Source organism: Otolemur garnettii, unplaced genomic scaffold (assembly GCF_000181295.1).
Source record: "Otolemur garnettii isolate 467f Iridium unplaced genomic scaffold, OtoGar3 scaffold00039, whole genome shotgun sequence".
Taxonomy (NCBI): domain Eukaryota; kingdom Metazoa; phylum Chordata; class Mammalia; order Primates; family Galagidae; genus Otolemur; species Otolemur garnettii.
The window spans coordinates 4125911-4141767 of NW_003852434.1; the positions used below are offsets into that span (position 1 = coordinate 4125911).

The 15857-nt window shown below is 34.2% G+C and overlaps 1 protein-coding gene across 6 annotated transcripts in view; it reads left to right on the forward strand.

Moving 5' to 3' along the window:
• MAPK10 (mitogen-activated protein kinase 10) overlaps nt 1-15857 on the forward strand; it is a 295404-nt gene that overhangs the window by 233938 nt on the left and 45609 nt on the right. For 5 of the 6 annotated variants that reach the window (XM_003790028.3, XM_003790029.3, XM_012805360.1 and 2 more), the window contains 2 exons: nt 5153-5335; nt 9393-9517. In XM_003790028.3, the coding sequence (XP_003790076.1) occupies nt 5153-5335; nt 9393-9517 (308 nt within the window). The remainder of the gene's footprint in view (nt 1-5152; nt 5336-9392; nt 9518-15857) is intronic. The other variant, XM_023513365.1, reaches the window with a different exon arrangement.

Here is a 15857-nt window from a genome sequence, read left to right on the forward strand (position 1 = left end):
CCCCAACCTAATAACTTTTAAATTTATTCATGTGTTTGGATTGGAAATAGTTAACTCATTTTCTATTATGCTGTTTTTTCCCTACTAATTAGTAGAAGTTTTTAATCTTGATCTGGCACTCAATCTTTGTTAATGTTTTCTCTTTGTATTTGGATTATTTTCCTGTTTTATTTTATAGTGATTTTGGAATTTGGTGATCTGTCTGTTTCTTTGATTCATGTATTTTTCTGTCTTAATAATCCTTTGATTTCTTTGTGGTAATGTTACTGTGCATGTTTTAAAGCTTAATCTTTCACATTTTAGCCTTTAGCTCAGCTGGAGTAAATTTTGTGTGTGTGTGTACAGAGGGAGCTGCTTATTTTACCTCAATTTCCTTTACAGTTGCCCTCAGAAGTATAAGTTGTTTTAAGAACAAATTTTATCATGAAGAACCATAATTACTGAAATAAATTGTCAAATATTTTGAATTTTCTATGGAATAGCTTTTGTGCTCTTCCTGGGTAGTAGTCCACCGTTAACAGCAGTATATAATTTAGATTTGCTCATAAGGATGATAGCTTAATCCTTCCCCCTCTACTGGGAGCCTGTGTGTGCTACTTACTATAATTTTCCTTGGACTTTGCAGGAATGTAACAGGGGGAGAAGCAATTAGGATTAGGATTTTTCTTTCCTTAAATATTCCCAGTGAATGACTCCCAACTTTTCCATAGCAAGGAGATGTGGAATAAACATTTAGTGAATTTGAACTTCTTCTAATTTGTGTCATAAAGCTGAAGCATGCTAGTCCTTTATTTTTACATCCAGACTTAGTAACTCACAAGAAACTGTTAGTATAATCTACATTAGTATTTCTCAGTTTATAATCCAAGGACCGCCCTTGGGTGGTGGTAAGACAGTACTTACCCTTGGTGTTTTTATGACATCAGAGGGATCTTTTTTTTAAGTTCCCTGTTTATGAATATTCAAGTTGGGGAAAGGCAGTTTCATATTAGGATGCCTAACACATGGCAGTTGTACCTCCATTTCCTTATTGTACATTAATTTCAGAAATTACTAATTGCAGATCATAGCATTCTTTCCTGCAGAGCTAGTGCAAAGCCATATAGTCGGCTAGCCGTACAGCTGCCTAGGCAGCTGGTTGGCTTGCGATATAAAATATCCTCTCCTGGATCTATTCCATACAGCCATTGCTATTAGGCAGTGTTATTTTTAACATATAGCTAAGAATATAGAAGCAAACAGTAATGTATTTTAAGTTGCAAATAGAGGTCAGAACATTTTTTTTATTAAATCATAGCTGTGTACATTAATGCAGTCATGAGGTACAGTGTGCTGGTTTTATAGACAATCTGAAATGTTTTCACCAAACTGCTTAACATAGCCTTCATGGCATTTTCTTAGTTATTGTGTTAAGACATTTATATTCTACATTTAGAAAGATTCACATGTACCCTTGTAAGATGGACCATAGGTGTGTCCCCAGAACATTGTTGCACAAAGGATTGGATTTAAGGCCTAGAGCAGAGTAAAAAGCAAGTAAAAACTATGAGGATATCAGCTCTGGAAATCACATTTATAATAACAGAAAGTAGTCGATGATGGAAGAAAAAATAAAAAGGAAGATATAGTAATTCAAAGGGCCAATAAAATGAGGTCATTAAATAGCTCATTATGATTTCACTTAGTAGCTTCTGAAGGCTTAAATGTGCATAGTATAAATTATCTTCATAACTATGACTCGAGATATCCAGAGAAGGAGAGGTCCTGTAAGGGGCCTGTGCAAATAAGGCGCCCGAAAGGTTGACCTTTTCTTACGTTACGTTCAAGGCATTATTATTTTAGAAGGTTTCCTAGCAAAGGAAGCTAAAAATAAGAGAATTGCTTCAAAAAGTAACTTCTTAGCTAACTGATAATATTAATTGTAATAATTTTCAATCTCAGGATTTCAGATACACATCTTTACTATTCAGACTTACTTTAATTCTCCTGTTGCAATGCTATTTATTGAAGACCTTAATAATAATCACATTTGCACAGTATCTTGTCATCATACTCTGCTTGTAGAATCTAACTTTTGCCATACACTTTTTTATTTAGTGAATTTAGGATTATATGAGGAAATTTACTTTCAAATAATACTTATTATATATGATAAGAATATTCTATTTGTATCTGATGCCTTTGATAATTTATGCTGAGGGTGATAGTTTCTGAAACAGCACATCAAAAATGTAAAAACAATCTTTTTTTTTAATAACTTCCCAGACCTAAGAAGTATAAATATTCAGGTTCTTAATGTGTAGTATAAAAAATGATGACTTATGGTTATTCTAAAGCAAATAAACCTTTTTGTTAAATATAATTTTGGCCATTCTTTTTAAAAAACATGTTTACCATATTTAAAACATCAAATCTCGATAATATTTTATGTATTTTAAAAAGTATAATCATTGTGGAAACTTATGATCTTTTTCCTTTCAAAAAATCATCTTATTTTATATATAAAAAATTTAAAAAGTAAATGTTTCACGGAAAAATGATGACCTGATAGGCTAGAGAAGGAGCTTCAGCAACATTCTTTAGGGACATTGCCTGTGACAAAGTATAGCATCAACTTAATGGCCAAATTAAAGCCATTTTCTTACATTAATTCCAAATTTATTCTTTTTCTTATGGAAATGCTTGGAATGAGCACTGAATTCGGAAACATGAGGTATGACGTCCAGTCTTGGCTTATATTTGATTAAATATGATTATAAAGAAAAATCATGTGCTCAACTAAGCTGGACCTAGTCGTTCATATTATGAGCCTATGAACATCTGGAAAACAGGTAGTTAGCAGTGAAACATATGCATGTTTATGGGAGGGAAAAACTTTAAATGGATTGGTTAAAATAAAGGCACTGGCTTTTAAAGATGGATATACTCCTTTTTTTTTTTTTTTTACGGTATAAACATTTATTTCATTGATGATAATATTCCCGTTTTTTTTTTTTTTGTAAACCATTGCATCAAGCATAATTGTGTGAAAGAAATCTAAAGTAGGAAAGTACACTGAGTGTGTCTTTAGATAATCATGGTTTTAAAAGAAACATTTTAAGTATCCTTATTCAACAAAGTTTAGTATATTTGACTCTTGTTAAACTTTACTGTAAAAATATTTTGTGGGGGGATGCTACTTTAAAAGCAATCTTTGCTGAATAACTTTATAACTTTAGCTAAATATAACTGGAATACAATAGTGTGTCAGGATTATTTTGCCAATTTTGTTAAATGACTTTGTTACTGAAAATTTGAGGTTTTTTGCCTCTATGGTAAGTTTGGGGTTAAGACTTCAGAGTTCTGGTAAGTCTGACAAATGATTAAAAGGTGGCTGGGTGGGGCATGGTAACCTAACTGCATTAAAAAATAGGCTTCTTTTCATAATTTACAATGATAAGCACTTGAGTCTTATTTAACTACACTAATGTTTTCTATTTAAATTTGTCTAAGTATCTGTAGCCTACATATATCCATGGTATTAATGTGGATTTTGTCTATGATTAACTTGTAATTCCAACCTTATGTGATGTTTTAGCGTCTTCATTTATAATGATTCTGAAGTACCATTATATTCTCATACTCATAATAATTTAGATAAATCTTCTTGAAGCACGTTCTTGTTGAATTATTGCTACTATTTTATAAAAGAATGCTCTCTGCTCTTTCCCACTCTCATTTCCTTTAATAGTCCACAATCGTATATATTTTCATTCCAATAACTGAGATGATATGTAGTAATTTAAATTTTATTCAGCTAGCTTATAAGGGAGGTAGAAGAGAATTTGTGAATAAGTTTGATTGTAACTTTTTCAATTTTCTATATATGTATTTGCATTACAAACTTAGTTAATTTGTTAATATAGTTAATTTTCTCTTTTGTCAGGAGTGCCCATCTTTTTTCAGTCCAAATAAACTTCAACTAAATAACATTATGATAAGGGTCTTTGAACTGCTGCACATTGCATTAGTGGAAATGAATTAATTAACATATCAGATAGCATTGAAAAAGCATAAACAGTGTAGGAGTGAGCATGGCTTTCCATGGCAGACCGAGGAGAAATTTCAAGGTCTCTAGTATTCACTGACACATAGCCAGGAAGTCTGTCTGACTGAAATCAGTTGTTCCCAGCTGATTCTTCAAAGTTTTCATGGGTGATGTTTATCATACTCAAGGCTCTGATATATCAAATATTAATGATGGGTGAAAGAGAGAATTTCAATCAGGGATATGCCAATGAGCAAGCTACAATTTTTGAGAGTATTAATTTTCAGAGAGGTAATATTTTTCCTGTAGAATTCACCATGCTTAATGTACTTACTGAACTTGGATGAACTTGGATGGAAGTCTGTTATCTCAGGTTGAATATCTCTTCTGTTCACCCCATACTGCATTGAAAACAATATTCAGGGATATCAGGAGTAGAAACAATTGGGATGAAATAGGTGACTACTTTGATAAATATAATTTTTAGGTCTTTGTTAGAGTGCTAATGAGTTGTTTACTATTAAAATTATGTCGATCCCATGTGTAATGCATATGAGCTAAAACATTGATAGGTGAAATTTCCAAATTTTTAGGAAAGGAAGAAAAAAGTCTTAAAGGTAGACTTAGAAAAACTTTAAATGAATATAATTTAAAATATTTGTATACTTGCCATTTTAAAAATATAAATAATTGAGGTAACTTCAGGATTAAAATAGCACTGTGATATGTCAGTCTATTTTTTTTATTCTAAGTCACATGATTATACAGGGTGTCCATAAAGTTTGTGTGCAATTTAAAATGGACAACATACAGAATTTTACCTCATTATAAGAGATTCTTGTGTTATCTGAATAACTTTTTATCTTTATAACCCAACTCTTTCATGATGTCCTATTTTATTAAATAATTCTAGTTCCCCCAAAGTATATGGGTTTTAAAAATCAATCTAAAATTCCAAGAGGATTCATTGCCTAACAATTCTGATTTACATTTTTATTCTTTATTGCTTATAAAACTCCAGTTGTGTTGCTTGTCCAGAATTCTGAGAAGAGTTAGCTGCCTGACTTCGGAAAGGCAGGAGCTGGTGTTCTGTCCTTCCTTTTTCCTTAATGATTCAATTCTCAGATATTGACCAGTGGAATAAGGTAATTGAACAACTAGGAACACCATGTCCGGAATTCATGAAGAAATTGCAACCCACAGTAAGAAACTATGTGGAGAATCGGCCCAAGTACGCGGGACTCACCTTCCCCAAGCTTTTTCCAGATTCCCTCTTCCCAGCGGACTCCGAGCACAATAAACTCAAAGGTATGCCCTTCAGGGATGACTTGAGAACTACTGTGCAGGTAACGGGCTGAAAAGCGCACGGTATTCATCTCTCTGTCTCTTCCTCATTTTTCTCTTTATTTTTAGCTGACAAGTACTAATTGTATATGTTTATGGTATGCAAAATATTTTAATGCATGTGTGCAATGTGAAATGGCCGGATCAAATAATTAGCATATCCATCACCTCAATCATTCATCATTTCTTTAACTTGAACTACTTCAAGTTAAGGAGTGGGATTTATTAAAACATTTTTCTTGCAAACAGGAGCAGTATAAAGATTTTAGAAGTGTCTGGATATTCAGAGGAAAGGGTGTTTGACAATAGAGTAGGTTAACTATCTCTTGGGGTCTATTTGTAATCTTAAAATTATTTTTTGAAGTATAATCCTAAAAGACCAAAATAATATACAGTGAAATCATTATTCCAATATTATTGTGTAAAAATATTTTTGACACAAGTTTTTAGTTGTGCAGGTATCTGAGTTTCTTCTATTTGTTTTTTTTTTTATTTCTTGTTTTTATTTTATTTATTTTTTTACATATACATGTGTTTATTAGGTTTCCACTTTTTGCCTTCACAAAATTAAAAAAGCTTAAAAATTTAATAACAATAACAATGTAACAATGTTTAAGATAAGGACTAGAAACAAAAACCTCATAAAGAACGAACAAAGATAAATATATTCAGTAAAGAAATCAGATGATTGCTGCATTGAAATATTAATCAATAATAATAATAATAATAATGGTGCAAAGAAAGGAACATTCACATTGTCAAATAAGACTATGTCTGTTATAGAATGCTGTGACTCTGAGGTTCAGTATGGAGTCATCAGTTAACTTCTTCTTCTTATTTTTTTCCAAAGTCTCAAAAAATAAACAACTAATATTTATAAATAAAAGTAAAAGATAATTTCAGAAAACAGATCATGCCAAATCGTATAGATGATAGAAAAAGAAGAAATACTTCAAAATCATTCTACTTTTATGAAGTACTTAACCACTAACTTTCATTTTAGAATACTAAATGGAATTTTACCTATATATGTAATATAAACACTATGTGCGTAAGTAATTCTTTCTACCACTTTGTCTAACGTTATGTAATTGAGTAGCAAATTAGATCAGTATCTTCATCTACAAAACTGAAGTAGTAATACCTCGGTTTTATTGGGAGGCTCAGAATAAATTTGCCACTGCACAAGTATAATATAAATAATAATATTCAAGTTCTTATTATAATTTAGGACACTCCTGATAATCTGATTCCCTCCTGCCTCTGTGCCTTAAAGTCCGCATGACTCCAAGCTAGTTACCTAACCTTTATATAAAGCTCTTTTACAAAATGAATGTAAAAAGTGCTTACCTTACAAATTATTGGGAAGATTAATTGACTTAATAGTTTGTCAAGCACTTAGAACAATGCCTGGCTCATTGTGAATGTTCCGTGTTTATTAAATATAATAAATAAAAATATTTTAAAAAATATATCTGTAAATTATCAAACAAGAAAAATGGAGAAAAAACACATCCTTTACATTTAACCCCACATGCTCAGCGGACAATTAATTAACTTAAAAACTTAATCCAAATAGCTAAGGTAGACTTAAATGATTCAGAGAAACTAAAATTTTCCAGGATCTGTTCATTTCCTCCAAACTTTTATGTAATGGGTTTGAGATGTGCGACCCATTTTTTCTGTAATGGGTTTGAGCTGTGTTATTTCTGTGTTTTTGACACATATTACACAGTGGTGATTCTTCCTTCAGCAGCATCTGTGGACTTTCTGAGTGATAATGGGCCAAATTCTTACTGAACTGCTGCTTTTAAGATCAGCATTCCCTATGCGCATACCAAGAAGAGCTCTTAGAGAATTTATGCCTTCAGGATGCTAACTGACTCACGCATCAGGCAAAAGCAGTCCCTTCTTAGCCCTCATTAAACTATTGAATGATAATGACAACATTTGTAGAAAAACTAGTAAATAAAATATCATGCTTCCTAATGTAATTCCAACTTTCTGGAGTTTACTTTCTAATTTAATTTTAATCTCTACAATTATGTTATTTATGTTATTTTTGTCAATGATAAACAAGTCTATATATTCGTAATGGCTTAATTTTTTAATATAAAATTGGCAAATTATAAATAAGCATAATGTACAAATAACTAAAGATAAAAATATATTTACTGTGTTTGGAAAGAGCATAACAGATTTTCTTTCAAATGAAAGATACAACTTTGAAACATTTTCTCATTTAGTTTCCTACAAATGGCATTGATGATTGTTTCTTAGTGAGATGATTTGGTGTTGGTATATTCCTGTCTCTATCGCTAAGGAGCCCATTGCTATCCCCACCCTTTCTAAGAGCAGGTCTTGATACATGGCTGGATTTGAACGGCAGCATCGATGGTAGTGGAGAATCTGAGTCTGCATTTAAAATGTATTATAAATCACAGAGATCTTTCAACCAGTGAATAAATTAACACAGCCTTGTTAGGCCACTAGGAACTCATTGGCAATGAGAAAAATTAAATATTGAATTCATATGTAAGTATTTTTGCATTTTTTGTTAAACTCGCAGCTTCAGAGTTTTAGTTTGGACTGAATTTCTCAGAAAAATGGCTAGTAGAACCATAAAGTCCTCCAGTCTGATTTAACTTATGGCCTTTCATATTACTTTAGAACATTTGAAGGTGTATTTATTAAAATGTAATAAAAGAAAATACTTACAGGATAGGTAAAAAAAAAGATTGCTACATTTTAACTGTAAGATGGTCAAAATTATGTGAAAAATACAAATAGTACTAGGAAACAGCCAATAATAGCAGTAGCTGCTTCTAGCGAGGGGCAATAGTAGCTATTTTTTTATTTTTACATTTTATGTAATTTCAAAATTTGTACAATTAACCCAGTTTCCTTAATCTGAAAAAACTGATTAGATAAAAATTGATACATGTCCATAGAGTCAAAAACACTGACTTTGAAAAAAGTCAGCTTAGGTTTTATTCTCTTTAATTTATAGTTTTACCACATATTTGTAGTAAACTGAATATTTTTACTGTTTAATTTTCAAGTCAGTTGAGTAACAATATTGATTTAGGATATTACTTATTTCTGTTAAAACCTTATGTCATATAAAATTTTATATAATTGTACTGATTAAAAATAATATATTTTTGACAATGTTATTAAATAAGCATACCTACTGATTGTTACCATATAATTTTATAATTATTGCTGCCCACAACCATAACATTAATCATAACATGCATGTCATGTAGCTTTTTATTAGTGTCTGGTATATCACTGGATTGGCTTCAGTCTCTAGATACTTGATTTCATCAAATTATATTCCATTGATTGAAAATGCCTGATGAGGGTGGCGCCTGTGGCTCAAAGGAGTAGAGAGCCAGCCCCATATGCCGGATTCAAACCCAGCCCCAGCCAAAAACTGCAAAAAAAAAAAAGCCTGATGATTACAGAATGTTCAAATAAAATTCAGTGTTTGAATATTTCTATTATATCAGTTCTTCAAGTTGTTTCCAAGTAAATAGGAAATTTTTACTATGTGATCTCTGAGTCAATTTAAATACTCAAATTCTAATATTTCATTGTATGAATGAGAATATAAACACACACACATTGATTAACTTCAAACAGCCATCCACACCTTTGTCGAACACCCTGCACTTGCATTCCCTATGCTCTTCATCCTATTTGCACACGCCTTTCCCAAGCAGATTACTTTGCTTACACACATTTTCTAGGTTGATGAATTTCACTTAGACACTTGAATAAATGCATACGCTCACAGCGCTATGGACCATAAGGACCCCAAATGAAGCCTTCGACTTGGAGACACACAGAGACGGTGTGAAATGTGTTTCCTTTTACGGCATATCAAGAAATTTACCTAATGTTCAGAAAGAAGATACTATTTGATTTTTTTGTCTCCTTAGTTCTCTCTCCCTGCAGTAAATTTCCTTACTAAAATCACAATCTTACTGCTTATTTTTCTCATTCCATGCTTCAGCCAGCCAAGCCAGGGACTTGTTGTCAAAGATGCTAGTGATTGACCCAGCAAAAAGGATATCAGTGGACGACGCCTTACAGCATCCCTACATCAACGTCTGGTACGACCCTGCTGAAGTGGAGGCGGTAAGGCATATGCTTCTCATACTTCCCTTCCACAAAAAAACCATAGCCTGTGGGCAAAACTGAATAGGACCAGAAGTCAAAAGAACACACTAAGGACCTTCATAAAGTTCATAAATTAAAGGCATATTGCCTGCCCCTGAAAACATTATTTCCTTCAGCCTGTGTTTTTAAATGCATTTCTTTGTCAGTACTTCCTATGAAATTTAGCCCAACAAGCCTTAGATTTCCATAACACACTACCATTTGTTAGTAAATTTCTAACACTGTGTTTCCTCTTGCGTGTAACCATCAGCCTCTCCTAATGAAAGCTTAGCAGTAGGAGAACATAACAGAGGACATGCTGCTTTGCTTCCAGTCGCTGAGATGCTCTTGATTCCTAGAACATTTCAGTTAGAAAGCTTCTATTGCACTATTGATGCCCTGCGAAGCCTTGCATGAACTAGATGAGAGGAAGTGGATTGTTTTTAAAAGGACATTAATTCATATCCCCGTATGACATATTTCCAAGTCTTAAATCTAGACACAGTTTAAGAATCTTCTCGGAAGCATTACTGTTTTTGTTTCTTCAATATTCTCCAAGTATTTAATATCTTCTTTTCAATCTCTTATATCTTCAGCTTTCTCATTTCCTCCTTCTGCGATGTGTATTCTCTAGGCCTCCTGATTAGAATTTCCTTTCTGTGCTGGGTTTACGTGTTACTATCCGTGATGCTACCGTCTCCCACAAGCACCAGAATCTTCTCAAACTCTTAGTAGACCTGTGCTGAAGTATCTCATTTTCTTTCACATAATACCTTTGTGTTTATTTGTTTGAATATGTTCTTAATCTTCTACTTGAAATCCTGTTTGTATTCCCCACCCTGGGGTACTCTTGCAGGAGGATGTATTTACTCTCTTCACGAGTCTTTTCCTCTGCGTGACTGTGTGCTTGTCCGTGTCAGAGATGCTAGGTTGAAACTTATGTAATTCTTCACTAGAGAAGATTTGAAAGATGGCAATGGGTACATTGAACTGCCTAGACATAATATTCACAAGCTCCTTTTCGTGTATGTAATCCAATTGTTAAGTATTCAAAAACTTCCGAGAAAACACATAAGCAAAAAATGAGTCTCCCAGATGTGCAAACTGTGGTGTAATCATTCTTCATTACATCTTCTGAAGATTCACTCTCTTAATTAGTTCTACAATGTTGTTGAAATTTCATTTTGTTTCAAACTAATTCTTAGTTACTTGATTTGATAATTAAATACTTCTGGGTTTAGTGATAACGTTCTTGAAACTAATATGTATTCTTACAACTAAAGTGGAGAACCTCTTTCAGGCTCACACGTAGTATAGAGCCTCTTTCAGGTTTGCTCTCATACTTGGGACATACTTTCAAAGATCTCTTAGAGGAGAATGAAATAAGTAAGAGAAAATAGAATGTATATGGACATGAAAATTAAGCATAAGAATTTTAACGCTGATGGAATTTAAAAAACTGTTTTAGGGTTGGTTGATAAAAGTTTTAGATAAATATAAATTATTTAAAATTGTTGCTTCTCACTCATTGTGATAGTTCAAATCATGTGGTTTATTTATTTTTTCTTACATCTAATTTAATGCATATGATTTTTTTTTTTTTTTGCAGTTTTTGGCCAGGGCTGGGTTTGAACCTGCCACCTCTGGCATATGGGGCTGGTGCCCTACTCCTCTGAGCCATAGGTGCCACCCCGTCATGTGACCTGTTTTTAATGGATTGTGTAGTAGGGTTTAATTAGAGTCATGAAGTCTACATTTGTAATTCACTCATAATTATGCTGCCTGTAAAGGAAACAGTTGCTGAGAATCTATAACAACATGTTACAGAAGAGTAGCAATGGGTTTTGAATTTATTTTTACAAAAAAACTTTTGGCATAATAAAAAGATAGAATACTAAAATGTCTAGGGCTTTTTTCCCCTTTTTTCTCAGCCATTTCAATATAGTCATGCAATGGGTAGCAACAAAATAGGACATGTGAATTTTAGGGGGAGGATCTGATAGAGCTTAAAAGTCATGGAAAAGAAGTCAGTTATACATAGAAAAACAAGCACATATTTGACATCTGGGCTGGGATCATTGATTCCCACACATACAAAGGCAAACCTATCTTACATTGAGACACACTGAAGTGAATAGGTTAGAATTCTGATCCTAGGGCCAGAATTGTTTATTAATCTACAAAGTGTATTACAGAGGTCACAACTAGGAAGAGACAAATCCTTAAGCTATGCTTTCTGCAATAGCTTTAGAATTAGTGTCTTTGTTGCTACATATGAACATGCACTTATAATATAATATAATATAATATAATGTAATATAAAACCTCATAAATAGTTTGACCATAAAATAAAATGACCTTTCTTTATGAATACCTGGCAAAGGAAAGTGACATGTCTTTTTCCAGGCCAGACAAGATTGTTTTGCAACATAACTCTGGTGTATCTTTATATTCCAAATAAATGGAAGTATCAAATAATCAGAATTTTCATGATTAGACTGCATTAAGGAAATCAAGATCAAGCAGCTTTTGTAACACGATGTTAGAGAAGGAAAGTCAAAGATGAGCGGGAAGAAGAATAAATGTCCATGGAGGAAAATAAAGCCAAGTTATCAGGGCATAACAGAGAAACTGTGTGAGAAGGTGATGTTTTTATTTTAATTAATTAATTAGTTAGTGAGTTATTGAGACAGAGTTTCATGCTCTCACCCTGGGTAGAGTGCCATGGCGTCATACCTCACAGCAATTTGAGAGCTATGAGAAAATGCTTGGTTTTGAGAAATCCTCTTGCCTCAGCCTCCTGAGTAGCTGGGACTACAGGCATGGCCAAGACATCTGGATAGTTTTTCTATTTGTAATAGAGACAGCATCTCACTCTTGCTCGGGTTGGTCTCAAATCCCTGAGCTCAGGCAATCCACCTGCCTCAGCCTTCCAACGTGCTAGAATTACAGGCGTGAGCCCCCACGCCTGGTCTAGAATGTGATGTTTTTAGGAACATTGGAAAAGGATTGAGAAATGCTATGTGCACCAGCCTGTTAATCATGCTACAAGCTGTCTTATCACATATTTCCCAAACTATCAAAGTAACAAAATCGAGAGAAAAGCACATAAATGTTGTCATAACTCTAGGAAGAAAAATTAATTGTGCACACATGAATTTGAAAATTAAAAAAATTTGATGTCAAGTTTAAGAATGATCTATTCGAATAATAGTATATAAAGATTTTGAAGTAACAACTGCTCAAATTATTAGCAAGTTCTTATTCAAATAGTGTTCAGAGTAACAAAGTATGGGTCCAAAATAGAGCATACAAGCCAGATTTAACATCAATGCTTTTTCAAGAAACAATTAGAAGTGCTCTAACTCTGACCCAGTGCTAATCAGCGGGACAAAGATCATATGCAGATTCAATGCACTGAGTTATTTGTATCTTCCTAGGTATGAAAGCTATGCTCATTAGTAGCTGGACTTAGTCAAATTTCTTAAGCTTTCTGCAAGTCAGTTTTATTTTTGACATAGAGCCTCAAGCTATCCCCTTAGGTAGAGTGCTGTGGCATCACAGCTCACAGCAACCTCCAACTCCTGTGCTCAAGTAAGTCTCCTGCCTCCGCCTCCCAAGTAGCTGGGATCACAGGCGCCCACCACAACGCCCAGCTATTTTATCGTTGCAGCCATCATTGTTGTTTTGGCAGGCCCGGGCTGGATTCGAACCCACCACCTTAGGTGTATGTGGCTGGCGCCTTAGCCACTTGAGCCACAGGCACTGAGCCAAGTCAGTTTACTTAACCAATAAAGTTCTTCTTTTTAATCATATTTGCCACATAATGTTCTGAGAATTTAAAGATTTAATGTTCATAAAATGCTTAGTATAATGTATGCTGGTCACAATCATATAAATTATTACTATCATTATTCCTATTATCACCATATTAATATTACTACCTTTTGATATTTGGAAAAGATATATGCATCTTATGAAATAGATTAGTGGGCCAAGAAACTGCAGAAATACAGAAATAGTTTACAACATTTTTTTCTTAATCATCAGTGAAAATGATCTAGTTCCCATACACGGTTTTGGATCCTTTTCTTTTGTTTTGCTGGTATATACCCACCTCTACTTTGCCAAGTAGGAGAGAATCCAAGGGCCATCAGTTTAAATCAAAAGGAACACACATTATAGTTTTTTTTAATTTTATTTATTTTTTACTTTGTTGATACAGAGTCTCACTTTGTCCCCCTTGATAGAATACTGTGGCTTCATAGCTCACAGTAACCTTAAACTCTTGGGCTCAAGCAATTCTTTTGCCTCAGCCTCCTGAGTAGCTTGGACTAGAGGCACCCACCACAATGCCTGGCTAAGGAAGACATGTTATAAGAGTCTATAATTCATCATTGTAACTGTCTTTACTTTGGGAAACTAGAAGACTTGTCTGGGGGAACTTGATTTAATATCCTGTATGCTGTTGGAGGGAAGTACAGACAATGAGGCTCTGTTGAATGTTTTTCACCAGATTCTTGAGTTTAGCATCTTGCTAGGGTAGAGTGGTGGCTTTCACGGAGGAACTCCTGAGGGTAGGGCTGCAGAGCTCCCTTAGGGAGCACTTGGGTGAACTCCAAGCCAAGGAAGAGTAGATAAGCTATACCTCAAGGCACACAGGACAGGAATTTAACAGAAACAACGTGTAGCCATTATTTAAAACAGTTTTATTTCCACCCAAAACTCCAGAACACCCTGATAAAACTCCTGAATGTGGCAGCCTTACTAAAGCTTCTTGTAATTCTTACATCTTGCAAGTGGGTAGGAGGGAGAGAGCAGGAGAGCTTCTTCAAAGAGGTGTGTGTATTCAAAGAGCAGAGGTGTAGTCCAAACCAGACTGCAAAACTCAAAGTAATCATCGTAAAGAAGCCAATTACAAGCTTATGAGGTTAGAGAACATTTCTTGGTTCCTCAATTCTTAAGGAAGGATCTAGATGTCATTGTGTTGAAGGCACTGTCTCAGAGAGGCTCAGATACAGTTGCTAATGGCTGAAACATTACTCTGGGAATGTGGGCAGAGGGACAGGATAAACCGGTCAGGCAGTGGCACCTGAGAATTCTTTTCTCTAGTGGGTGAACCTCAGTACATGAGAATCTAGAGAAGGGGTGACAGGCAACACAGGACTTTCTGCATGGTAGACAAAAAATAAAGTTCCAGAAGACAATGTTGGAACAGAGGCTGAGCAAAGGGCTACAATGTAGAGTAAGGATAGAGACTGGGCATATTTTGGATGAAAATGTAAGGACATGACATCTCTGAATACTAAGGGAAAAGGTTTACTAATTCAAACAGTTTGGGTGAAAGGTGATTAGGAAAACAGGGTCCAGGTTGAGCGTGCTTATTATTTCTTACCTATTTGAAGATTAACCTGGGAATTGGGCATGGTTGGGTGGGAATTTAATATACCTATATAGATCTTGAGTTCAACAACCTGCTATTTAGATTCCCAGTGAGAGTAAAACCTGGAAAATAGAGAAACACAAGTATTAGTGGTGAAGTTCAATTAAAATAACACTTAGAAAATATAAGTTTGGGTGGCGCCTGTGGCTCAAAAGGGTAGAGCGCCAGCCTCAAATGCCAGAGGTGGTGGGTTCAAACCTAGCCCCAGCCAAAAAATAAAAATAAAAATAAAAATAAAAAAGAAAGAAAAAGAAAATATAAGTTGAGACTTGTCAGCAATATTATACATTTATTGTTTGTTTATGACATAAGGTAATTAAGGGGGTCCTAAATGCTTTATTGACATTATTGTTTACTATTTCGGGACTTTTTGGATTATGTGATGCCTACAGTGAAAGAATTTATCAGAACAAGTTAACCTGACTGTATGAAGCTATTCGATTGCAGGCCACCATAGATTTCATGCCCTTTGAGCAGATTTACTATGTAATATTATTCTAACAACCTTCATGTCTGCCATTTTATCTTGCTGAAATTTGCCAAAGAAAATGCATGGACAGAATGACAAGCCATGCGGGAAATATGCATTATTTTCAATATTTTTGTGACGTATAAATGTGAATTTTTATCTTGCCTATGTCTGAAAATGTGTTCAAGGTAAAATTTAAATGAGAACTTAGATCATTATACAGTGATTTTATGCTTCAGTTCAGCAAGATCAACATTCAGAATCTCAACTCTGAAACCACGAGCAGCTATTGGGATACAGGAAAAAACCATAATGATGAGGATGGAGTAGAGCCAGATGTGGGATCAGAAAGCACAGAGAAGGGACTCAGGAGATCTGTGGTCAAAGCAGAGCAATGCAGAGCTTGA